At 36.1% G+C, this 27,682-nt stretch overlaps 2 protein-coding genes and 2 long non-coding RNA genes across 5 annotated transcripts; 1 reads left to right on the top strand and 3 right to left on the bottom strand.

The window, feature by feature from the left end:
- Nucleotides 1-2,983: 2,983 nt before the first annotated feature.
- On the bottom strand, nt 2,984-4,924 carry LOC145121262 (uncharacterized). Its single transcript, XR_013714576.1, has 3 exons — nt 4,803-4,924; nt 4,224-4,307; nt 2,984-3,358 (listed from the first exon to the last, which is right to left on the bottom strand). It is a non-coding gene; the product is annotated as an uncharacterized LOC145121262 (long non-coding RNA).
- Nucleotides 4,925-10,802: 5,878 nt separating this feature from the next.
- LOC145119896 (uncharacterized) lies at nt 10,803-18,170 on the top strand. 2 transcript variants are annotated; one of them, XR_013714041.1, is made up of 4 exons: nt 10,803-11,039; nt 16,459-16,523; nt 17,225-17,375; nt 17,641-18,170. It is a non-coding gene; the product is annotated as an uncharacterized LOC145119896 (long non-coding RNA). The 2 variants fall into 2 exon arrangements; XR_013714040.1 differs by lacking the exons at nt 10,803-11,039; nt 16,459-16,523 and having other exon boundaries at nt 16,534-17,375.
- LOC145119895 (F-box protein AUF1-like) lies at nt 11,354-12,651 on the bottom strand. Its single transcript, XM_079055661.1, has one exon. The coding sequence runs from the start codon at nt 12,581-12,583 to the stop codon at nt 11,450-11,452; it is 1,134 nt and encodes a 377-aa protein (XP_078911787.1). The 5' UTR covers nt 12,584-12,651; the 3' UTR covers nt 11,354-11,449.
- A 544-nt stretch (nt 18,171-18,714) lies between the features above and the next one.
- On the bottom strand, nt 18,715-20,732 carry LOC145122398 (uncharacterized). Its single transcript, XM_079058004.1, has 4 exons — nt 20,262-20,732; nt 19,801-20,189; nt 19,131-19,140; nt 18,715-19,086 (listed from the first exon to the last, which is right to left on the bottom strand). Exons 1-4 carry the CDS (start codon nt 20,730-20,732, stop codon nt 18,715-18,717), a joined length of 1,242 nt encoding a protein of 413 aa, XP_078914130.1.
- Between the last annotated feature and the right edge of the window lie 6,950 nt (nt 20,733-27,682).

The following is a 27,682-nucleotide window of genomic DNA, read 5'->3' as shown; positions in this document are numbered from 1 at the left end:
TGATTTATGTGTATGTGCTAGGATGTTATGTGGTATTGGTAGGGGTGAAATAGTCCCCGTAACGAGTTGAAAGAGACCGAAGGGGTAGGCCAGCACCCAGATATGCTAGGCGGTTACCCGTTGAAAGAGACCGAAGGGGTAGGTCAGCACCCTGATATGCTATGCGGTTACCGGTTGAAAGAGACTGAAGGGGTAGGCCAGCACCTGGATATGCTAGGCAGTATGTGTATTGTATGGTATGTGGTATGATGGGGGAACTCACTAAGCTTCGTGCTTACGGTTTTCAGTTTTGGTTTCAGGTACCTCTTCTTCGAAAGGAAAGGAGTCGGCAAGATTGCATCGCATCACACTATGATTTTCCGCACACGAGATCTTTGGGAGTTGTACTCTGATGATTGTTTCCTTATGACATGTTTTGATTATTGAGATATTGGTTTTTATATTATGATATGGGATGACACTATTGATGTTTTATGACTACTGTTTTTATAATTACGCAATTAATAATGAAGTTTTTAGTCTTAAATTTAATTGGTATCAATAGAAAGTCGATTTGGAAAATTCTTCTTTTGGGGAACCCTCAAAAATTATAGAGCTCAACACTTTGTCAACCATGCTTGTGAGAAGAAAATATCAACAATAAACCGGTTAATATAAGTGTAAAAGATATGATTTCCCAATATGTTGGATATGCTACCAACCAACATATTGTAATGAATCAACCCAACATTTTTTGTTGGCTTGGAGATGATGGGGACACAATTGTGTTCTTGCACTAATGTGTTTTGGACGTTAAGACTTAATGGATTAAGTCACAAAGGAGGTTTAAGGAAACTGACCAGTACGTTGGGCGTACCCCCTGGTACGCTACGTGTACTGGGTCAACCTCCCCGAAGCGGTCAAGGTCAGCGTACATTGGGCGTACGTGCCAGGTACGTTGTGTGTATACATACAAAATGGTTAACGAGCTTTTTGGGCCTTGTGTGAGTGGGCCTGGATTTGTTTGGCCTTATGGCCCACTGTGGAGAAAGGCCTCTGGGCCTAGGACTGGGATTTATGGTGTTGGGCCTTTTTGGCCTTATTGGGCCTTACAGTTTAAAGTAATGGACTTGGTCTTTATTGGGCCTTAAATTATTATGGATTGGGCCTTGGGCGAAAAGGGCCCATTAGGGCAAGGACTAGGGAGCCTTGCCTTCAGACATGAATTAGAAGTTGGGCCATAAGGGAGTCGTACTTGGGCCCAATAACTAACTAAGGGACTTGCTATGTTTTAGGGAGAGAAGTCCCAAGCCATGCGAGGAGTACGATTTCGGCACACAGTTGAGGTGAGTTACCTTCCTGTAGAAGTGGGTCGAAGGCACCAATACGGGTCCACTAGTAGTTGATTATAGTAGAGATGATGGTCTTTGTGATAACTGTCTGCTATGTCACTATCTGTTATGTTTTATGTGCTAGTACGCTATGATATTATGTGATAGTGGTAGGAGGGGTGAAATATTCCCCGTAACCGGTCGAAAGGATCGAAGGGGTAGGCCAGCACCCAAATATGCTAAGCAGTATGTGATTTATGTGTATGTGCTAGGATGTTATGTGGTATTGGTAGGGGTGAAATAGTCCCCGTAACGAGTTGAAAGAGACCGAAGGGGTAGGCCAGCACCCAGATATGCTAGGCGGTTACCCGTTGAAAGAGACCGAAGGGGTAGGTCAGCACCCTGATATGCTATGCGGTTACCGGTTGAAAGAGACTGAAGGGGTAGGCCAGCACCTGGATATGCTAGGCAGTATGTGTATTGTATGGTATGTGGTATGATGGGGGAACTCACTAAGCTTCGTGCTTACGGTTTTCAGTTTTGGTTTCAGGTACCTCTTCTTCGAAAGGAAAGGAGTCGGCAAGATTGCATCGCATCACACTATGATTTTCCGCACACGAGATCTTTGGGAGTTGTACTCTGATGATTGTTTCCTTATGACATGTTTTGATTATTGAGATATTGGTTTTTATATTATGATATGGGATGACACTATTGATGTTTTATGACTACTGTTTTTATAATTACGCAATTAATAATGAAGTTTTTAGTCTTAAATTTAATTGGTATCAATAGAAAGTCGATTTGGAAAATTCTTCTTTTGGGGAACCCTCAAAAATTATAGAGCTCAACACTTTGTCAACCATGCTTGTGAGAAGAAAATATCAACAATAAACCGGTTATTATAAGTGTAAAAGATATGATTTCCCAATATGTTGGATATGCTACCAACCAACATATTGTAATGAATCAACCCAACATTTTTTGTTGGCTTGGAGATGATGGGGACACAATTGTGTTCTTGCACTAATGTGCTCGCCCACTAACCTATGGACTTGAAAACGTTTAGTATTTTCAACGTTTGTTCCCTTGATCTGCCATTTACAACTATTTTGTTGGGTTACGTTTATGGATAGTTGGTAATTGTAGCAAAGGAGCATTTCCCATTTAGAAGTTTTTGTTTCTTAAAATAAATAAAAAAAAACAAAAAAAAACGAAGTTATCTTTATCGGATTACTCATGTTTATCATTATCGGATTGTGTTTTTCATAATCCGATGTGCCTTAATTTTTATTAGTGGTTTCTCATGTGGACGTAGGCTTAAATTATCAATCAAACATTAACAACTTTTGATAATTATTTGTTGATTCATCAACATCATATACAAGCTCATCATATAAAATTGCTTACCTTTAGGTGGAGAAAGACAATCATATCCACATCTTTCTCGTGTTTCTTAGTTTACGTCTGACGTCATCCTAAAACATAATGAATTACCCTCCTTTGTTAATGTCGACACCATATCAACTTTTTCCGGAATTTTCCTTATGCAATCAGTTTTTTTTTATTAAAGTAGGAGATTGATTGTAACACTTCAAAAATCACAATAAATTTAAAATTTTCAAAACCAACCATCAATCAACATTGTGTACAAACAGAGTCATTGTTTCAAAAGCATTATTTCAAGTCATAGTTTTCACAAGACCCGGTGAAATAAAACAGGAAGTTGTGTACGATCACGCTTTTGCCTTCCCACGATCCTCTGAAGTACCTAAAACGATAAACTAAAAATTGTAAACCAAAGCTTAGTAAGTTCCCCCAAAGAACCAGCACACCACATAACAAACAAGCATGCAAATATGAGCAGCCAGCCTGACTGGACCGCCTCGCAGGGCCTACAGCCTATCTGGATCGCTCTACGAGCCTTCAGCATGACTGGACTGCCTCACAGGGCCTACAGCCAATCTGGACCGCTCCATAGGCTGCATGCCTGACTGGACCGCCTCGCAGGGCCTACAGCCTATCCGGTCGTCCTCGGGTGTCTTGGCCTACAACACAAAGCATGACCGCCTCAACCCAACACAACATGTCAACATATGCAACAAATAAACATAAACACAGAGCCAGCAAATTCAAATAATCATACGGATCTACTAAACAGTCATATACTAGCATAACACTATCCTAACCAGGATAAATAATCTAGTGAGCCGGCCTTGGTGCCTTCGACCCAGGGGTACAGTGAGGAAAAATCACCTCTCAGTCTAAATGCAAGCTGAATAAATCTAGGTCCCAAAAAATCGGCTCAACGATCACCTAACCAAAACCAAGGACCTAATCTCAATTAACAGCTCAAAATACCCAAAATATCCTTGGTCCAAACCGGTCAAAACCAGCGAAATCCATTGAGTCAACCCAGCCGAGTCAAATCAGGCCTCGTACGCGGGGTGTACTTCGGATTTACGCGGGGCGTACTCGTGTCCGAGGCATCAGGCTTAACCTGCGTACACGCAACGTACCATTTGGTACGCCTAACGTACACATAGGTTTTCTTCTTAACCCCTTAAGAGCTTAATACTTCGACTTTTTACGTCCAAATGCAGATCCAAGGCCAAAATACCACTGAGAGTCATAAAAGTTTCCAACTTTATGACTTTGCATGCCCATTAAGTGCTTAATACACAAAATCCCAACTTCTTAACACCTTAGGACCTTCTAGAGCATGCATGGGGAAAAACTAAGCATCAAGATCACATTTTTATGACTCAAGACCCCTCATTGGGTCTGAAAGGACAACTTATTTGATCAAGAGCATGCCATGCTCAAGAATCACAAAGGGTGGGACCAAAAATGCCCTAAATTGAGGAATATCTAGATCTACATGAAAGGATGATCAAGCTAGGAGCTTTTTACCTCCTGGAGGTTGCTAGCAAGTATGGAATCCCAGATCCAAGCTTCTTCCAAGCTCCAAAGTCCTTCTACCACCTTCTTCTTCTTCTTCAAGAACATCATCAAAACACACAAATGAGCTCAATATGCACACTTCTCACTTAGGGTTAGTTAGAGGGACGATATTTGGATGGAGGCTGATTAGGGTGAAGGTCGTGGGGCCATAAAGATGTTTAAATATGGTCCAAACCCTAAATTTTTTAGGGTTTGAAACCTTCGCATGTATGCCTTGCGTCCGCAATGTACGCCCAACGTACAAGGCCTTGCGCATGTACGCCTTGCGTACGAAGCGTACGCCCAACGTACTAAGTCTTCAGCCAAAATTACCAAAATGCCACTTTGGGCCATTTTGCAATCCTTCTCATGCACAAGATCCAAAAATGCAGTGACTCCAAGGTATGAGACAAAGCTTCATGTTTGTAGCGGGGGATTAGTCGGTGCGCGAAAGCTGGCCCGGAAACCCTCGTTAGGGAAGTTCCCTTTCCAAAAAAAAAGATCCAAAAATGCAATATTCTTCACATGTAGAGTTAAAATCGAAGTTACCTCATCATCGGGATGTTACATTGATATATAAATACTTGGTTAATGTTGCTTTTACACAACATGATTGATAACAAAACAATGGCATAGTACTTAAATTCATACAAGTACCAACACTCTCATAAGATTTGATTTCACTATCATCAATTGTTTACATAAGTTTAGTCCAAGACATCAGATATACCAACGCATTTGATTTGATGATAACCTTACCTTGGAAGCCACTTAACGAACCCATAAAATTTGATATCATAAGCCAAATTGACACCATAACACATGCAATAACGTGCAATTCACTTCACCCTTCGATACAAAAAATATAAACCTAAAAATATGGTTATATAAACCCATTTTGAATAACAGAATTTTATATCGAGATAATATGAGAAAACCCTAAACCCGTATACAATAAAACTCTTAAAATGCAATATGAAATATAATTACAAAATTTGTTGTTCGAAATGTACGAAATGGCAGATATGTAATTCCTAAATGCATCATTATTCGAAATATCATATTTCATATTATTTTATGTCTCGTCTCATTGATCTTCTAAAACCGATGCAAATTTAATAAAGTTCGAAAAACATTATTTTAAACAAACTAGTTATTTTATAAAATGCCTCAAAAAAATATGTTATGTAGCGATAACTTCATACTTTTTATTGACTGACTATTGATCAAATCTTGTATTCCTTTTTCAAAAAGTGGTTATTAATAAACAAATAAATGCGATTAGTTAAAGTGGGCAAGTAATAATGAAGGTTAGGCAGCATAGATCATAGATGAAGGGTCCTTGTGCCCACTACACCTATGCTTTAAGAATTAGACTTCACCCAACCTTTTTAAATTTTTTTTTTCTTAGGCTTGTCACATGGAGATGCCCATAAGCTATTTGGTCCCCTTTCCCATTTAGATATGGCTAATTAATTGTCATTTAAACTTTTTATTACTATAATTACATGTTAGTTACGAATTAATCAATTAATGATCGACTTCATGTTAAAGGTGGATGGGTGAGCTTTAAACTAAACTAAACGGAAATCTTTTTGACCAAGAGCATTGTAGAACCTCGGGATACAAAAGGAGCCATCTTTGTCCTTGGAGTGCTAGAAAACTTGTAAAAATCACTGAACAGAAGAAAATTTTATACATAATTAAAAAAATGGATTTTTAAAATACCAAATCAAAAGTTGATATAGATCAATACTTGAGATGATGAGAATAAGGATCAAAAGATATTAAGACTGATAAAAACATAAAGAAAATAGCTAGAGTTTTATTATCTAAAGAAAAACTAAAATTACAAAGAAAATATTATAAATATGAAAATTAGTTAGGGTCAATTTAGTTAAAGACTAACATTTTTTTTTTCAAACTCGAAAACAATAAATATTGAAAATTCGCCAGACAATAATTAAAACCAAGAGACTGACCAAGCATTCGTAAAAATATCAACGATCTGCAAGACAGATGGAACAAATGGTAGCGAGATGGATCCGATGTGTAGATGATGGCAAGTGAAATGACAATAAATCTTAATATGCCTTGTCCGCTCATGGAATACAGAAGTCTTTGCAATCTGCATCACATGTTTTTTGTCACAATGTAAATGGGTTGACTGAGAAACATTAACACCCATATTTACAAGAAACCAACATAACTGAACAGTCTCACAAGAAGTCACGACCATAACACGATACTCTAACTCTATATAAGACCTAGAGACAACATCACATTTCTTACTTATCCATGAGATAAGTGGATCTCCAAGGAAAATACAGAAACTAGTGGTGGATTTGCGACCACTATGATCGTCATCACAATTAACACTACTATACACATGCAAATCTAGAGAGGACATCGAAGGAACTAAGAGACGCTGAAATTGAGTGTCATGATGATATCACAAAATACAACTAACAAGTCCTAGTGAATAGTACCATAAGTTGTCAAACTAACTAACCACATGAACTACATGAGTTATGTCCTAATTAGTGACCATAACAAACTGCCCAAAATAGTATGACATATGCTTGAATTTGGTAAAGGAACATCATCAGTCGGAGAATATCGGGTATTGGTTCCAAGGAGTATGTCAACAATCCTATTGTTAGAGAGTTGTGCACGTTCAAACATATCATATATGTATTTTGTTTTAGATAGAAGAAAACCCTTTTGAGATTGAGCAACCTCAATACCCAAAAAATAACGCAACAAACGAAAGTCTTTCATAGCAAAACGAGGAGCCAAATCACTTTGCAAATACTCAATGTCATCACAATCATCACTAGTAATAATCATGTCATCTATATATAAGGCTAGGAGATATGACATTCACTTATGCATCTAACAAACAATATCAAATCATGATTACTATGAATGAAACCAAGATAAATAATTACCATATAGAATTTCTCAAACTAAGCATATGGTGCCTGTTTGAGACCATATAACGCTTTTAGAAGCCGATCAACTCTAACCGCTAGTCAGTATTTACCAGTGTTGCAGAAATCGGGCTTGGCGGCCGATTAGTCGGCGATTAATCGCTTGGCGGCCTCGAACCGATTATGATTAGGGTGCTTGGCGGAAATTGGTCAAAATCGGTCAAACTCGGGCTTGGCGGTCCTTGGCGGCCTTGGCGGTCCTCGGCGGTCATAGACGGGAAATATTTAAAAAATTCATAAAAAATAATTTTCAAATATTACACCAAAATTTTAAAATTTTAAATTTTTAAGCTTTCAAATTTTAAAATATTATACTAAAATTTTTAAAATTTCAAAATTTTAAATTTAAAATTTTCAAATACTTAATTTTTTTAGGAAATATTAATTTTTCAAATAATTTTATTAATAATTTAGGGTCCCCGATTAATCGCCGTTTAATCCCCGCCGAGTCTGATTAATCGCTTATCGTCAGTCGACCGCCGAGCTACCGCCGAACGATTTTTACAACCTTGGTAAATACTTATAGAAGGAGTCATGTAGACTACCTCATGAATATCGCCGTTCAAGAATGCATTCTTAACATCCATTTGGAATATCTTCCACTGACGAATGGATGCAACTAGCCAACTACCATCAGAATACGAACGGTCATTATTTTTGCAAACGTAACAAAAATCTTTTCATAAAGAATACCACAAAATTTGTGAGTATCTTTTTCCAACAAGTCTGGCCTTGTACAGTTCAACTAGCCCGTCAAACTTGGATTTATTATTATTTACCCAATAATAACTGATTGTATGATTTCTTTGTAGTGGACGGATCCGAACCCTACATATTAGTTTGGTAAGAGTTGTAAGCTCCTCAATCAAAGCATCGTGCCAAAGGGGATCAACAAAGGGGATCAAAAACAATTTCTCTATAGGACTTGGGTTCTAGCAGTTGATGTATATTGGAACTAAAGGAAGCAAATGAAGCTGAATAAAAGGAGTAAGCAAAATTTGGGAGTTTGGTAGCTTTTCGACTCAGATATTACTTTGAAGACTATGTCTTTTTGGAGTGGGTACAATATTGAGTCTAACGTACAATGTTAAACTTGTTGTAGTCAAGATGTTGTGTATATTGATGACAATAATGACTTTTTGGGTGAGTATTTTGGTTAATCAGAGAACCCATTAGCTTCAACAGAAATGGAGTTAACAATATATTTGAACGAGGCACCAAACCAATACGTTAAGAACTTTGATATTCTTCTTTTGTGGAAAACTAATGCATCCCGTTACCTAATTGTCTCGCGGATCGCAAAATGTATAATTTTAATTATTTATATATTTTATTATAGTATTTTTATAATTTCAGATTTTATATGTTTATGACGTTAGATGTTTTGGGCATTCAAATCTCTATTGTGGCATCCCAGTCGGCTTTTAATACAAACGACATTGATTTGTACCCAAGATCGGGTAAGAATATCAAAGAAACCGTTTGTAGATGTAGACAATAACGAAGACATTTTTAAAGATGATGACGTTATTAAATGTAACATTTTCATATTATTATCTATTAACAAAACATTGGTTATATACTCATTTTCGCATTAATTATTTTTCGATATACATTAGATTCGAAAGATGTGATACGCAATCAAAATAGAAATAGAAAAAAGCTCGGATTACCGATTTGCACCCAAGATTGGGTAAAAATATCAGAGAAACCATTTGTAGATGCAAACAATAACGAAGACATTTTTAAAGATGGTGACGTTATTAAATGTAACATTTTCATATTATTATTTAACAAAACGTTGGTTATATACTCATTTTCGCATTAATATTTTTCCGATATATATTAGATTTGGAAGATGTGATATGCAATCAAAATAGAAATAGAAAAAAACGAGTAGTCAGATTTTTTTTTTAATTATTATTATTATTATTTTATTTTTTTGCTAAATGATTATTGGTTTGTAAGCTATACTTCTTTTGAACTTACATGTAATCAAATTTATAATGTAAATGATATTCTCAGGGTTTAAGTTTTCCAAATATTGGTCAAGATTATCCTTATTGTCTTCTTCATCAAGTCGGCAATAACATTTTATATGATCAATATTTTATTTTGAATTATAATATTTGAAATATATTTTTGTCTGATTGTCAATTGTTACTACATTACTTTTGTATGGATATTTAAAATTAATCGATAATAATTCTCTTTTTAAGTCGAAACAAGCTAATTCTCATGGCATTGTTCTCAAATTTCCACAGAATATCCAGTAACAGTTTGTAGGATGTAAATCACAATCAACATCCCCAACAACACTTTGGGCCAATGGTTTTGACCCAAAATCATTGATTTTTTTTCTTAGTATATTTAAAATGTTAACGGTTTATATTTTCATAGTATATCTGTCAATAACAACAAACTATTTATTCACTTTATTTTATTTTTTTAAGTGGCACATGATTATTCACAACAACATTGAAACCATAGTTCGTTATCATTCACTAAAATATGCCCTATCCCTTTCCTCCAACCAACCACTTCTCACTTTTCATTTATTTGTCGCCGAATTTTCTATATAAACCGTGGTATGTATAGCACCATCATTTCGATTAGGTCTATAGACAAATTAGGTTGTACTGTCTGAATTGAACTGACAACAAGACTAGATCAGGTTGTACTGTCTGAATTGAACTGAAGACGAGACTAGATCAGGTTGTACTGTCTGAATTGAACTGAAGACGAGACTAGATCAGGTTGTACTGTCTGAATTGAACTGAAGACGCGACTGATATCAATTTGACGTGGTATGTATAACACCATCATCTCGATTAGGTCTACAGACAAATCAGGTTGTACTGTCTGAATTGAACTGACAACAAGACTAGATCAGGTTGTACTGTCTGAATTGAACTGAAGACGAGACCGATATCGATTTGACAAAGATTTTAACTTTTTACTCTACCAAAATTTTGATTTCTTATCTATGCAAAAGACATGAATATCCTCCCTTCCATCATCACCGGTGAAAATAGCCTACCAAATTTGTTAGTCCAGTCTAGTCTTATCCTGTCTAATAAATAACGAAATGGACTAAGACCTCAAATATGAAGGCGAGTGGAGAATTTGACCTAATTTTTACTAGAATCTTTTTTTATTAAATAATTGAATATTCCTCCATGGAAATTATTGATTTGATAATGAAGGGTAGCCAGCTATGTTGGCCCTTAAGTAGTGCAAACAACCAAAGGACAAAACTTTTACATGTTCACGAATGTAATGCATGCATTAACATTCTCTCACCAATAATAAACACAAAACAATAGTTCATCTAGATAATATTATAACACACTATCTGTTTTTTTTTAACAAAAATCATTGTTTTTGTTCATTAATTAACAGAAGTTCCATTTGTTTACATGTTAACCACCCCCCACTCTGGTATAAATGTATAACACATTGTAGTTTTGGAAAAAAAAAAATCTTTAAAAAATGTATGTTCAGAATATGTGAGAGCACAGTGAATTATTAAAAGTAATGAAAGTGAGATGGCAAAACAAAAGAAGCATATAAATCCAAAAGCTAAGGATATAGAAAGTGGTGGTGGGCTATAGAAGAATTGGCCAGCTACAGCTACAAACAATGAAGAAAAAGATACCCTAAAACCCCAAAATTATATCCACTCACTTTTCACTAGTAGCAAATCTGGCATTTCCTTTGGATTCTTCTCACACAAATCTGAGCCCACTCACTCTAAACCTAATCTCATCATCAAGAATCTATCACTTTTTGGGTAAGTCCATCCACAACAAGCTCAATTCCACAATTGCATACACATTGATGCTGATTGTTGCATATCTACATACAATGTGCCCAAAATTCGATTCGTTCATTTTCATATTCATTGATTATCATATTATATCTGTTTGGCTAAAGTCTCTTTCTTGATGCTATTGCTAGCTTTTAACGAAATGATAATGCAAATGTGGAATGAAACATTTGAATTTGTAAGAAACAATGAGATGGGAATTGGGATGATGAGTTGTAGAGTAGAAGTTATTAGTTTTAAGTTTTAACAGCTAGAATTATTGATGTACATTAGCAAGATAAGGGAACTCGAAAAGATTAACACTATATGCATACCATTTATGGAAGTTACAGTAACTAGAAATTTACTAAGGAAACTGACCGGTGGAGTAAGAGTTAGAAGGAATTCATTTCAAGGAGATAACTCCGGCGTTTAATCAGCTTCTCCACGGCCTCTCCATAGACGCCGTCAAACCTACTACCGGCAGCCACCAATCCTTCATCCCACCTCTGCTCCTCTTCTGCTTCCTCCGTGGTGCCATTGACCACACCAATTGTGTTCATTGTAGGTCTCACGACTACCAGTGTCGCACCTTCCATTGTTACACCGTTGGATAGCTCCAATTTTGCCTCGTGTCTCATTCTCATCCACACGGCGGGCACTCTTGTTCGGTTACTCCTCCACCATACACCACCGGCATTTAGGTTACCGTTTTGTGCTTCGTCTTCGTCTTGATTTTCGCCTTTATCTTCTCTAAACTCTTTGATTCCTGATTCATCGATAATCACAGTTCCTTCACCGTCTCTATCTTTGATTATCAATCTTGACAAGTGTAGGTTTTCCTTGACAATTTCTTTCACCATGTAATGCCTCGCAGACGCCGCAATCAACGCGCTTATCGTCCAAACGACTCTCGTCTTCAAACCGCCGCCGCCGCCGAGATCCGATTCCCCTACGCCGCCACAACGATGTCCTAAGATCACGCAGCTCCTCAACGTCTTCCCAAACTCTGCCTTCCACTTGATCCCCGCTCGTTTCTCTAACCTCAGATCTCCCGTCGGCAGCTCGATCTCAAGCTCTTTAATCCTCTCAAATCCACGAAGGATCATCGCCGGAGAGTTTTGCGATTGATGCTGATTGCTACTGCTTTGCAGCGTATGATCTTGAGGAGGAGAAATTAGGTCCTGGATTGACTTGACAATGGATTTGATGAAGCCTATGACGGAGGAGGCGTCTCCGTCGTCTTCAGAGTCAACTGAGGAGATAACTCGGTCGACTCGGAGGAGGAGCGAGTCCGTTTGGGGTACAAGTGTGTTGAACCGGCGTGACACAGCACGGCATCGGATTAGGGTTTTAATATCGGAAATATTGTTGAAGATTATGAGGATGATTGGGTCGGGGAGGCAATCGAGGCCGTCGGTGGCATTTTCCGGCTGCGATTCCATTAAGGAAAGTGGCACCGGCCGGAAAGAGAGTGACGGATGAACGGAGATGGGGGGTGGAAGACCAGTGAGCATTGAGGAAGCCATAGATTTGACCGTTGACTTTTTATAGAAGGGGGAGAGGGACTTATTCTAATTGGGTAATGCCGGCTTTCGATACTTATTGGAACTTATTCCTAACCAATTTCAAATAAATAAATAAATATGTAACTACTTATTTTTTTATAAATAAAAATAAATTTTTTCTCTATAAAATCTTCAAAAATATTAACCCTAACATTTAAAAACAAATCAAAAGAATTTTATAATCAAATATAACGTGTAAACTTAAACTAATTTTTAGTTTAGTTTATAAAGTAGCTTATCGTTAAACTATCTAAAATACAATATTATAAATTAGATTATCACTTATCGTGTTAAATGCAGTCAAATAACCTATTTATTAATAATATCAATAAACAAGTTAGCTTTACAACTAACTTAAGCATATTAAATACAACCTATAGCAAAATAGATATGTTAAACTGAATGCCCAAATCAAATTAGATGTGTTAAATTGAATAAAGAGTGAAACAAATACAATGTAACACATGCATAAAACAAATAATCTAGTTAATATTATACATCCAATAAACAAATATGTGGCACTACACAACCATTCACCATATATAAATCAATATGTTCTAAGTTTTCTACTTTTCTAATAAAAATATGTTGACACCATTTGTAGGGGACATCACTTATCTATTGTACCTTTCATGGGTGGTTAATTTCATGGGCATCAAAGATTACATAAACGATGTGTGTCATAATGCATATGGCGACACTATACAATATAAAAATAATTCGATTACTAAATATCTCAATATGAAATAAACAACTAATACTTCATGATATTGTGTCAAAACACATGTACATCATGTTGAGTGTAATGAGTCTTAAACAACAAATCCTTGTTTTGAAAATTATAAAAATGGTTGAAACATGTTATAATCGAAAGATACGTGTTGGGAAAGTATTCAAGATTTTTATTTTAAGTTTTCTTAGTAGTTAAGGATTTGAATTTTTTTTTAAAGTCGCACAAATTAATTTTTTGAAACATCGAGTCATGTTGTACGAAATCAATCATCAAAAGTACAATTCGAAACCTAAATCAAACTTGGAATTGTGTAAACATGTATGGAGTTCACATCAAATTAAATATAAGTAACTCAAAGATCAATTTAAGTTCCTAAGCCTATGGTCCGATTGTTGGAGTGAATAGTACTCTCTCCAAAATATGACAAGAAAATAAACACACATTTTGCAAAACGGTATATGAAAAATGATGAATAGTCAGATACCCTAGCATGCATATACACATGGTTACGTATACTTGTAATGACTAATGAGATCTTAAATGTGGGAAACAATATCGAGCACCTTTTGTCATCTGGTGAAAAGTACAATCACTTTTCAGAAAAAACACGGTTGCTACTGTGCAAACAGTTAACTATTTTTGTATTTATAGTGTATATCCCATGCTAATTTTTTGCAAAAGATCTTATGCAAGATGTGATACCATAAATGCTCATTTGTACATCAATTTTGCCTTCAATCTGAACAGTCTCTTGACATACAAGTATGTATCAACTTTGACTTACAAAGAGTTTTCATAAATCCTATGAACAATCTGTCATGTCTTCATTCTATCATTTGATTTCAACTAAGTCCTGAAACTGCTTATCATAAAATCTGGTAGTTACTAAAACTTTGTTAGGCTTATAAGGATATTGGTTTTTACAAAATAACATGTTATTGTGTTTCTGTCATCATCATCACTTTTTATATTTAGGACAAAAATATATGATATGTGTTAGCTACTATGTAACGTCCGTAGATCCGGGCTAGTCAATTTAGAGATAATAGGGGTCGAAAACGACTTTTCAACAAAAGATTATTTAGAATAAATAATCTTAACATAGTTGTAGAATATGTCTCAAGGGTTCCGTACATATAAAGAACGCCGAAATCCGAGTTATAACGAAGAAGTTATGGTACGTCGAAGTTTTTCGGCAAAACCGGCACGACACGTGGAAACGTAAATAGTGAATTTATGATAGATGACTTTTTAGCCTTAGTGATCTAAACAAAAGTTGTAGTATACGTTAAACCGAGAACATAAAAAAAAAGAACGCCCAAATCTGACTTCGTATGAGGAAGTTATGAATTTTCTAAGATTTGGCATAGTAGTGCACGGCTCGAAACTCGAATTTTAGTTCGAGCGGTTTTTGGCCTATGCAACCTAAATGAGAGTTGAAGATCTCATTAATAGGAACTTAACGATAAAAAGACAGACGAAAATGGAGTCCGTATGAAGGAGTTACGAATTCTTCGCGGTCATTTAACAATCTAATCTCCTCCTACTGTTAAATTTAAGATCGGTCCAGAATTAGCCGATGGAGTCTAAATGAAAGTTGTAGATCTTGTTTTTACCTACGCGTGGATATAAAGAACATCGAAAACGGAGCTCGTATGCGAAAGTTACGGGGTTTAGAAGTCGGCAAGGTGCTGTACGAAATCGGGTGACGTGGTTGAATGTGAGCCAAGGCTTTCTCCCCAAGGCAAGCCACCAGGTTGTGACACCTGGCCATGGACTCGATGAGTAGAGCAGGATTCCAGCCTATAAATAGAGGTGTCGGGTTCCTTCATTTCTTCACACCATTCCAACTTCTTCTCTCTCTCTCTAAACTCTCTCTCTCTCTAGCCCCCAAACCCACCCCCCCCCCTAAAGTCTAGTTAAACCCCCTAGCACCCGAAGGAAGCCCCGAGAAAAGAGCCTTTCAGCTCAGAAACTCTGCTCCGGCGGAGCCCGGTTTTCGAGAAAACCGCTGTAAGTGAGTTACGCCTACGCTATTTTTAATATAGCTTCTAATTAATTATAGTAACATTATTAGGACCTTAAAATAATTATTTGGGCTATTATTATGAGTTAACGCTTATATAATAGTAATAATAGCTAGACTATTAATTAGTCGCGGTTAACGTTGGACTAAACCCTAGAGGTATTGATACTAGGTTTTGTCAAGAGAAAATTGTTTTGAGATAAAGAAGTGATGTCCGAGTACCGAGTCACCACCTTACCAGGTGAGTGCATAGTTACTTTCATCTTACACATAGATATGAAGTATTTTATATAAACGACGTGCTATGTGTGCATATTATCTGTATACTTGCTATCTATGCTGGATGAACGATTTTATACAAGTTTTATATGATTTAAACTGTATATGTATTTATATCTACATAATATGTTGGGTAAAACATGGGTAGATGAAATATGAGTTGGATGACGAGTTGAGAGGTGATATAGACCATGAGGTAAGGGTGAGAGGTGGACGATGTGAGAAGCCTTGTTCCCAAATGCTGGCCCCGTCATCTAGCAGAGTATGGATGACAATCACGAACTATTCTAGACAGTTCAGTTGAACACTAGCAGGCTCGTAACCTGTAGGTGTTATGAATGATGTGTTCACCCGGTGTACTCTAAACCCTGGCGATCATGCAGACTTGGTGCCTAAACCTTGGCGATCATGCAGACTTGGTGCCAAAAGCCTGGCGACTATGCGGACTTAGTGCCTGTTGTATAAACCTTGGCGACTATGCAGACTTAGTGCCTAAAACCCTGGCGACTATGCAGACTTAGTGCCTGTTGTATAAATCCTGGCGACTATGCAGACTTAGTGCCTAAACCCCGGTGACGATGGACTTCGTGCTGATTCCTTAGGATGATCCTTAGGAATGAATGAACGAGAAATATTTGATTCTTAGGGTAGATCCTTAAGAGTAAAGAAGATAATGGGGATGGGTAATTGGGTTGATTGTTTGATGTTTAAACATAATAATTATATTATTGTGGGTTGAAAACCCTGTGTACTCACCAGGTTTCCCAACCTGACCCACTCAGTTTATTTGAATCACAGGTGTCGATATGAAGTTACATTACACTGAGAGATTAAGGAGATATAAATCACTAGTGATAATGAATGTAAGTTCTGTTTATGCTTATGTTTTTGTATTGACGATGACATCCCAATGTTTTAAAATGAATAAAATACATTTCTTCGGAAATGCTTTGATAACGTATTTATCATGTTTTTCTGGGAACAAATTCCGCAACATTTTTATTAAAAAGGGTACTCTGATTTTTATAAAGCATAAACAAAAAAAAATCGGTATTTTCTGGCCGTGAAAATGGGGATGTCACATACTAGCTAGCCAAGTTGTACCTAACCTAGACACAACCTTATAATAAATGTTTCTTCCATCTATCCTTAAGCTCCTTCGCTTATTATTAATTATTTAAGGGATAATCACGAAATTGATCATGATATTTAAGGGTTAATGACACTGTAGCACATCAACCTTTTTCCATTTGACCAATTTGGTCACTAAAGTTTTTTTTGTCAATTAAGTCACTAAAGTCATGTTTTACCTGTCATTTAAGTCATTTTCCCCGATTTTAAACGGTTTCCCGGTTTCCTTCTTACGTGGCTAAGTGATGTGTCAAAAACCCCTTACCTGGACTTCCAACGTGACACCTGACGTGTTATCTTCCCAATTATGCTATTAATTAAAACCCCGATTTGGACCTCATTCATTTCTTTCTTACCCCTTCATGAAAATTCGAAGCAAGCACCCTCCTTTATATAATCAATTTGTTCGATTCTTCAACACAATGTCTGCAAGCTCGTCCAATGCAAGAAATCGCCTCCACGTTGCTCATGTGTTTGTTAAAGACGAAGTTAACAACTGTGACTGTGATGTTACAGCTAAGGAACGGGAATGTTGGAAGCTCACTAACCCCGACAGACGTTTTTGGAACTGTAACAACAACTTGGTAAGCTTCGATCTAGCTTGATTTGTTAATGCAAGATTTTTTAGGGCTTCACTATCAAAAACCCATTACATTACGAAAAAAACCCTAAAAATAATTTTGATTATCTTGGGTTGTTGTCGTGATTTCATTTCTAAAAATACATGTATGATCGCGATTGTTTAAATGGTGTTGTAGTGTTAATCATTTTTTATTTCGTGGTTTCTTAAATTGCATTTGGTGATTAGTGATTATGTTTTGATGTTTTATTCATATGGGTTTGATACAGACAAGACTGATGAAATGTGATTACTTTGAATGAAAAGATGTTGCACTAGAAGATGGTTACTACAAAAACCTCATCTATTCTATGAAGCAGCAGTTTGATTCCAAAGAGGATCTTCGTGTCATAAAAAACTTGAGGACTAAGAATGTTGAGTTGGAGTTTCTCCCGAGTAAGGAGAAGAGTCTAGTGGCAAGCATGGAGAAGGGGATGTGTGATTCCAATAAAAACATACGTATGTACAAGCCGTTGGTAGTTGTTCTAGTTGTTGGGTATGTTTGTTTTGTTTTTAAGTTAGCTAATTAGTGTTGGGATGTGAAGCTTTTGGTGTAGCCGTTAGTGTTAGGTGTATGTATTAGGATGTGAAGGTTTTTTGTATCTTTTGTAAAGTCAACGTAAAGTGGTCATGTGCTGCATTTTGTATCTTCTATAAAATCCCAATGACAATTTGTAGTTAGCCTTAATGTAAAGTCCCAACGACATATAACTGGAATAGAAAGTTTATGTGGATAGTGGAATGGAATTGTTTATGTTAATGGAATTGTTTATGTTATTCAAAGGAAACATCCATGTATGGTTTCATTTCCCTATATTAATATAATTATATTGGTTGCAGTGGTCCTTGTGAAAGTACCAATTGTATGTGGACCATTTGCATACATAGTGGATGTTTTATAATTGGGGAAATGGGACCTTTCAGCCCATTAAAGTAATATATCTGGTACCATATACCACATTGACATTTATGCACATAATTACAAACTATTCCATGCAGAATATATAAAAAGCCATCACCTTTTCTTATAGCTAAACACATTAAAAGACAACATTCTTCAATTAACTTAAAATGGCAACATACTATCATAGTTGCCAAAAATTACCATATTACACAAACACAAACACAAAGTCAAAATTACCATCATCCTAATAGACTTACATTAAATCCATATTACAGAAACACAAAGTCAAATACACAAACCATAACACCCTACCCTAATCAATTATAAGAGCTTTTCCCTTAGAATTTCCTGGATCATCAACACCACCTACTGTCTTTCCTAATTTGATCTTCAATATTCTTTATGACTTTCTTCTCCTTATCCTCTTCAAAATATCTGAAATTGGTCTAACCTGCTGCACTTTCACATTAGGAACCTCAACAGTTTCCTCAACCACAACATTAACTATACCCTGACCATCTTCAAACACACCATTAGCTTGACCCTGACCATCTTCAACCACACCATTAGCTTGACCCTGACCATCTTCAACCACACCATTTGCTTCACCCTGACCACCTGCAACATTTTCAACCTCAACATCCTCACCAACAAAATCTTCATCTTCATAACTTCTAGGAGGAGTCACTTGCAAATATTGAGCACAGCCCCCTGGACTACTAGATTCAGAATCATTATGAGTAGCCTGGAAATCATTTTGAGTAGTATCCACCTAAATTGGAGTCAATTCAACCTCATCATGTTCTTGAGGTTCACTTGTACTAGCCTACATTATAGGAAATAATTGTGTAAGTGGATAAGCACATGTAAATAACTTTAAATAGAAAATGGTTTTACCTAGCCTGCTTTTTTCCTTGGATAAAGTTTTTGTTTCTTGTTTTTCCTCTTATTTACATCTTGGGGTCTTCATTGTGGACAAATAGCCTTGTTGTGACCTATCTCCTTGCATATACTGCATTCGATCTTCTTTCTTGCCTTAGAAACCTTGTGTTTTCCTTTATTCTATATAGTGGATTTCTTCCTACTAGTAGCTGGCCTACCAGGCATCCTTCTACTAATAGGAGGCAATGGTGGATCATAGTTGGTCTGTAGCCACTTGTCACTCCCATTCATAGGGGTAATTCTGTAACTGTATGCCTTCCTAAAGGTTGTGGTGTTATACATGTTGTCCACATAGGCTTCTACATCCCTATTAAGATATGATATGCTTGCTACAGAATGAGAACATCCATATCCATTCAATTGCCACAACCTACAAGAACATGTTTTCTTTTCTAAGTTCACTTGATATGCATATGTTGCTCCCCTAACCTCAAACTGGTTTAATCCACTAGGCAGTACATGATAATGCCTCTGGACCTTCATAAGCAAATTCACCTTATCCCTTATTTATGTACAAATATGATTTCCATGTTGTCCCTTCAACCTCAGGTTGTACAATCTGTCCATCATGTACAATCTTATTTCCTCAAACATGGTGATTATGGGATTCTTCCTGGCATCTACTATCATAACATTAAAACTTTCAGAGAAGCCATTTTCAACTGCATCACAACACCTTCCAGGTTGAAAGAAAGCTCTACACCAGGTTTTTGGATCTTTGTCCATGAGATATTGATGGGCATTTGGGTTCAATGTCTCAATTTCCTTCATCACACCTTTAAAATCATTCTCAGTTGTAGCTTTTGATGCTCTCCAAAATAGTGTATGGTATATGGCCCCACTAAATCTCTTCTGCAAATTTTGGCAAATATGTCTAGCATACTGCCTGTGCTCTAGATATGGCAACAACTCCTTAACAGCCTCTATCAAACCCTGTAAAGAGAAGAAAATTTAAATCAAATAGTGTAAATTAAGTATACTTGAATTACAATGTAATAAACTAACCTTATGTTGGTCTGACATTAAACTAAATCCATTTCCTAAATTCAAGTGTAAATCCTCAATGAGAAGTTCCAAAAACCACTTCCAATTTTTCTTGTTCTCCACACATACCACAACCCAAGCAATAGGATATATCTTGTCATTTGCATCCCTCCCAACTGCACAAAGCAATTCCCCCTTACAAACACCTTTCAAAAAATAACCATCAATACCTATTATCCTTCTACATCCTTCCATCCAACCTTGTTTGACTCCTTGAAAACAAACATAGAACTTGCTGAAATACTTCTTTCCATCTGGGCTAGTTTCAACATCTAGTTTTACAGTTGACCCTGGATTAGTCCTCAGAATCTCATGACCATATGACCATAGCCTACCATAATGTTCAACAAGACTACCTTCAATAAGTTTTAGTGCATACTTCTTTGCTCTCTTGTATTGGCCCATGCTAACTTGGATGCCAAATTTTGTCATTACCTTTACCCTAAGCTTCCTTACACTTAATTTATGACTCTGCACAATTTCTTTCGTATAATGAATCCCAATCCATGCATATGTCACTAGTGACCCTAACTTGAAGTTCCTAGCACAATTATGATCCTCTTTTAGTGACTTGATTTGGAAACTCTGTTCATCACTCATCCAAGAAGCCCATAGTCTAAATGTGCAACCACCCTTACTACACCTAACCAAAAGTCTTTTCCTATCATTTTTTTTCAAAACAAAGTTCATATCCATTAGCCATTGCATAGTTACATAACATTGATTTAACTTGGGCTGGATCCTTAAATCTCATTCCAAGAATTGGTTTTTGTTTTTTCCAGTGTATCAACTCATTAAAAATTGCATGCATGGGTGGTTCATCATCATCTACAATGTTGTTATCCTCACCTTCATCAACACATAACTTATTCAGGAAAGGATCATTTAATGTCCTATTCATAATAACTGCATCCTCATTAAATTCCACATTCCCATTCCTAAGTTCATCTATATTATCCTCATTTTCACCATCAATACAAGACTCATGATCATCATCAGCCTCCTCATCATCAAACCACCCATCTACTCCCACTCCAACATGATCAATATAAACATAAATTACACCATCTGTTCCATAAGCATCAAATATAAAAGCAGCGAATTCCACATCATCTGAAATGGGATGAAGCCCATCCATCGGGGAAAGGCCTGGTTCACAGTAGTACATCTTTTTAACCTCCTCATGCATGAAACGTTCAAAGAAAGTGACACACTCAGAAAATGTCATTGAAGAAAAATCAACATCATTAAACATGGTTTTGACACCACCAGTGTAAGAGAAAAGATTTCGAGTAAACACCCCCTGGTAGTTGAGTTCCACCATCGCAAACAATCCATTAGGGTCCGGTTGTTCCATTCCACCGACTGCTTTGATTCTTCAGCTCAACCCCAAATATCCTTGAAAAGCCCTAGCTTAGTTTTGTGATTTGGTGATAAATGACAAACTCAGGTCGACCGGTGAAGCAAGTGAGTTTAAGTATCGACTCTTATACCATTAATTGACGTGGCAAATCCTACGTGTAATATTCTTACTACATAAACTAACTATTAAATGAAAGTAATTTACACCTAGACAAAGTCAACCAGGAAACGGTTTAAAATCGGGAAAATGACTTAATTGACAGGTAAAACATGACTTTAGTGACTTAATTGACAAAAAAACTTTAGTGACCAAATTGGTCAAATGGAAAAAGTTTGATGTGCTACAGTGTCATTTTCCTTGATATTTAACAAAGTGATCTCCTTTTATACATAGTACAAAATGATCATCAATTTCTCAACTTGCCATTTATAATTTGTGAAATGACAAAAATGGTCCATATTATTTATATAACACCCCTCGCTATGGCATATTTGAAATCATACTTAAGAAAATCATTTCTTAAGGTGTTCCCAAAAATATGCAGAGTTTTAGTTTGCGGAAAAATATTAGTTTGCGGAAAAATATTTTGGTCCCAAAATAGTAAACTTAATTCAAGTTTGAAAACTAGTGAGGTTGTTAACACTAAACATATCAAAACAGGATTCAAGCTCACCACACATTCCGTAGCCTTCTAAAAGTCTAAGCTAATATCTAACTCAAGTTAGGGTCTTCAATCTGAACACACATCAAAATAAGTTAGGCAATGGAATTACCTAGTGAGTTACCCGAAGGTGGTTCATTCAGAGTAAGGGATAGCAATCCAATCTTACTCAAACCAAGTCTCTAAAAACAGTTTAAAACATAAAGAACACTTAGCGTTTAATAACCCACATCATATCGACGAGTCTATATGCCCAAAATCTAAATTTCAAACAATACTAGTTCAAAGCAAATAGAACACTTGGGTTCAGTAATTCCAAATCAAACAATTGTCTTATATACCCCAAAATTAAATTTAAACATTGTTGTTTCTAAAGAGGGACATGTAAGTCCCATAATATACAAAAGGGTATAATGAGTTCATAGCAATAAGTATGATGCAATGCATGCAACTACTCTCAACCCTTACTAACAAACGTCAGATGAATAGAGCTTATGACAGACAAAACTGTCAACTTTGGCACTAACATCCTGCAATAAGGTATGATAGTTGGATATAAAGAGCCCATGACAGATGAAACTGCCAAAATTTGCAATTATATCCACGAAAAGGCAATATGGGTTATCTACCTAGGCCATAAAAGGGTATCTAGCCTCAACTTCTGTACGTGAGGATTATCTAAAAATCTACTCACAACAAACAATACAAAATAGATGTCCATTTGCGCACACCATATTTCACGGTCACACCCATCCTACCATGATATGCATAAGTAGGATGCATAAAACAATTTCCAAAAATATAGTTTACATAGAAATCAATGTATACATATAATATCATATAATGAAAACCATCAAACCTTATCAATATCACGAAAGTAAGGTAAGGGATATGTGTTCCCGATAACTCACATCGGTCCAATTCAAGCAATATCACAGTCTTCCTTACTTGACTAGATTTCTTAAACCAATATGCTTCCAAGTCAATCAACTAATATCATTGTCACAATGTTGTCAAAAGACCAATATACCCTTCTATGGGTCAACTCATCATTCTATGCTGACAATGTTCCTTAAGTATCCTAATATGAAGGATGGAAGCCGAGGAAACTAAAGGAATGAATCAGACTCGAGGCACAATCAAAACAGAAAGAACAAAAACAGGACAGGATGTCTGACACATTGTTCCCTTTTTAAGGATGCTTTGTGCTCCTTGTTTTGAATGCAGTGTTGTGTTTTAGTTCAAAAATAGTTTCGTAAACATGAAAAATATGGCAACGGAAGACTTTAATTTTTGAAATAACATAAACATTTTATACCCACCAAGGATATTCTTGCAAGTTGTAGAAAGATTTAAACACCAACCAAAGAAGAGGTGAAGAAATAACAACCTTTGTAGTTCTTTGGGTCCTCTTGGGAGGCTTGGAAGTTGATGAGGAATGTGGAACCTTTGAGACACCAACAATGACTCAACTTGATGTAGATGCTAGTATAAAACTCTTAAATTCTTAAGGTTTAAGTTCATAACCAATATGAACTTAAAGAAGGCATGAAGATGCAAGTATTTTTCAAGTTTTCTAACCAAAACTAGAGAGAATAGGAGAGAAATAAAAAATTTCAGCCACTTGCATCAAGAAGAAGAAACTAAGCAATCTAGCCAAATGCAAGCTCTCTTATTTATATGCATAAAGTGAAGTTATTAACCATTAGTTACTTCCACTTTAGACAAGCTTGTCCCCATGTCATAAGAGTGTCCCCCATGCTTATAAAGACATGTATACTTTTGAGAAAGCCATACCTTTATCTTCTTTTTATGCAAATTTCAAAAATTGTATAAAAAAGAGGAAACTTAGTTTAAATTTTATAAACTCAAGGTTTATAAAATATAAAATTTGTCTTTTGAGTAAAAGAAAAAAGGTTTTCAACTAGTCCAAAAAGTTGTGCATGACTTCTTAATTCATACCATATGAAATAATATAATGTTACTTGCTAATGAAAATTATTATTTCCATGAAACAAATAATTTCCAATTTAATTATAAGAGTTTTATTGAATATTTATTAAAATCAGTTTTTAATAAATAATCAATTATATCAAGTTGTTGTTAGTGTGACCCACTAGTATCATATGTTATTTAGCAATATCACTTTAATATGACTCTTGAGCATACTAGACCTTTCAATCTCCCTCTTGCGCAAGACTCGTATTAGACTGATATAGACAGTGGTGAACGTCTAGCAACAGTTCACTGCCCCCAAGACCATATGACTTTCTTTGTTCCATTCTATCAATGCCCAATTCCCCAAAACCTCAAAGCTACAATTGGTGTATAAGTTAAGTTTATCAGTTATCCCTTTGCTACAGACATCATGTTGAACATGAGATTCGGATCGCGATCAATCTCATTAGTTATTCAACTTTTGGTAAGGCGCCTTAGATGTCTAACTCTCAACACATAAGAGGAACAAATCCCATCTTGACTACATAAGCCTCTTTCATAGTTCACACCATACCTGAAAATGGCTTTTATAACTGCCCGGTTAAGGAACAACATTTGACAATTATCAAAGCATAGTACTCCCTACACTTAAGTCCCACTATGTATCTCAGGTATTTTTAAAAATAGTTGCTTTTACATTTTTAAGTTTATTTTTAAAACAACAAACTTATTTTTATTTGATTCATGTCATTATGTAACAAAGCATGTATGATTCTATCTTCAAAACCATCTAGCATAAGCCACGAGTGAAAGATTTTAAAAGGAATGGGACCATAATCAACCTTATCATTCTTTAACACGATAGGGCCATGATCCGACCACAGCCTCGCAAGAACTACACCTACCATGTTAGAGTACCAATCCATAATGCCGTTTGAAACAGAAGCCGATCCAATTTGGTCATTTTAGTGCATAAATGATCAACTCTTGCAAACTGTCCCCCTTCCCAATTAACATCCAAAAAACCATAATCTATTAAAAATTTGTTGAAATCATCCGCTCCCTATTGGCTAAAAGACGAGCCACTTCTTTCATTAGGTTTCCTAACAACATTAAAATCACCAAATATTATATATTCCCCTTGGTTATGACGCATAAAAGAAGAAATATAGCCATCGCTTTCTTTTCATGTCCATCTTATGGAACATAAATATTTACAAGAAAGCAAGTAGATCGAGACGCTACCACCTCGCCTTTCATGATTAAAACATTTGATATAGGAAAAAAAATTGTTTTAAGAAAACAACAAGATCCCAACTAGTAATAATTCTGCAAGAACGGTCGTGCGCAATACTACTAACAACATGAAATTGATAAAATAACCCCACAATGATTTAATCAAAAACAATTCCATCTTGGACATATTCAACTCCTGTACGCCTAACGCACTAATACAATAATCCATGCAAAGTTTTTAATCCACCCTTTTTTGTGGCATTTAACACCATGCAAATTAACAGACATGATATTCATTTAAAACTGACTTGCTCTCATTTTCTTTCTAACATACAAATCATATCTTCTTTGCATCTTGTGAAGTGATACCCAACACTTTACCAAACTCTACATACCTTTCCATTACTTAAATCAAATAATCCTCACTCATTTGTTTATTCCTATATTTCAAATAGTCATATTTTAATATAGGAAGTCGAAAATGATTTTTCGTAAGATCAAAATACGAGTGAAATGGAGTGTGAAACTTATAGCTATTAAACCCCGGAGGAGAAGACAAGGACCCATATTTGTTACAACTATCACCTTCACATAAGCCATCTCATTGACCCCTACATCATGTATATTGTTAACATTTACACTTCTATACAACAATCTATCCCTTTTATCAGTGGGTTCCACCACATAAACATCTTCATCCATATCGAACATACCATTTGGCATCAACTTGGTGTAACATCCAAATTCCTGGTATATTTAATTTTCATTTATCTTTTTGAGTTTTTTGTGGCCACGACGTGGGCTTGGCATCCTTACAACTTGGCAGCGCCAATAGTGTTTGTAAAGTAAATTTGGTGCCTCACGACGTGATATCTTGTCCATCACGTCGTGGCCACCGTCTGAGGGAAAAACCTTAATTTTTCGCGCTTTGGGCCTATTTAAAGGAAGTGATGGCTAGGGTTTCCTCCACCATCATCCTCCGTCACCTCCAAACGACCCTTTGGCCAAACCCTAGCCTCTTGAATCTTTTGAGATCATTTTCGCAAGTTCTTGGTGGTTTTAAAGGAAAAGAAGAAGTTTTGGTGCTTAGTTTCTCAAAGCAATCGCTCATCATCCTGGTGTGTAGCTTCTGGACTTCTTGTAAGTCCTCAAAGTCTCACCTTTTTGTTGTATTCTTCTTAGATCTAGATTTTATGCCATATTTTGCCTCATTAGTGAAGATGGAATGAGTAGAAGAGATAAAGTTTGCAAATTTATGATTTATATGACTCCCATGAACATTATATCTCATAAATCTAGGATATGGTTGTGGTTTGGGGACTTTGCATGAACTTTAGGTCATATTTCATCATTTGAAGTAGATTTGGGAAATGACATGCATGGAGCATGCATGTCTATAAAGTTTACATTTTTAGGGATCATTAGGGTCCCTAGAACCCTTCTAGAAGTTTTGGACTTGTGAATTTAAGTATTAAGTGCTTAATGGTTGATTATATGCCTTAAGATGTCATTAAGGACCTAGGTTTGAGATCTTGGCTTATTGGGATGTCATAATGGATAAAGTTGGAAACTTTATTGTCACACTCCCGGCCGGCGGTGGAAACACCGGGCTGTGCGACGTTAGAATGTTGGATTTTAGGCCACATACATACATTGAATAATACACTGATATATCATACAACATCACTTTTTATTCATTATATGAAATATATTACAAAGCTGTTCGAGGTACAGATAGGTCACAAAAGCAAAGTGCAATAATAAAGCATATACACTTCAGGCTGTATTGCTAGGGTTACTTCCTTCTTCATTCGCGCTCATTCTCCTGAGAATACATGTCGTTTTGAAAGGTCAACATAATGGTTTTGATTCCACATGTTTTATTATTATAAAAATTTTTGTGGTTAATTTAGTTATTTTAGTTATCCTAAACTTGTTTCCTCGAGTTTGTGTGTATTATCGCTACTTTCTTAGGTTATTTCCTAGTAGTAGTCTAAGATAGTTAGTTTTTGTTTATAAATTTTAGGATGAGTTCCTATAATCAACCTATGATTTTTTGAGTGTTCCCCGAAAAACCACAATGCTTCATCGGACGTCGCAAATGAGTTTAGAAAGTTATGGCTGCTTCAACTTGCCGTCAGGTTGTAGCTAGCAACCACATGAGGGAGTATCAATCACACACAC

The sequence above is a fragment of the Lactuca virosa genome, chromosome 6 (genome assembly GCF_052849685.1).
Source record: "Lactuca virosa cultivar CGN04683 chromosome 6, Lactuca_virosa_CGN04683_v6, whole genome shotgun sequence".
Classification (NCBI taxonomy): domain Eukaryota; kingdom Viridiplantae; phylum Streptophyta; class Magnoliopsida; order Asterales; family Asteraceae; genus Lactuca; species Lactuca virosa.
Note: the sequence above shows the minus strand (reverse complement) of the source record. Positions and strands in the feature narration are given on the sequence as shown.

What these genes read in the sequence shown, in the direction of transcription:
- LOC145122398 (XM_079058004.1), bottom strand. Translation starts at nt 20,732, where the DNA reads ATGACAAAATTTGGCATCCAAGTTAGCATGGGCCAATACAAGAGAGCA. An exon ending in TAATGTCAGACCAACATAAG is followed by an intron (nt 20,190 to 20,261) that starts GTTAGTTTATTA and finishes TTCTCTTTACAG; the next exon opens with GGTTTGATAGAGGCTGTTAA.
- LOC145119895 (XM_079055661.1), bottom strand. Translation starts at nt 12,583, where the DNA reads ATGGCTTCCTCAATGCTCACTGGTCTTCCACCCCCCATCTCCGTTCAT.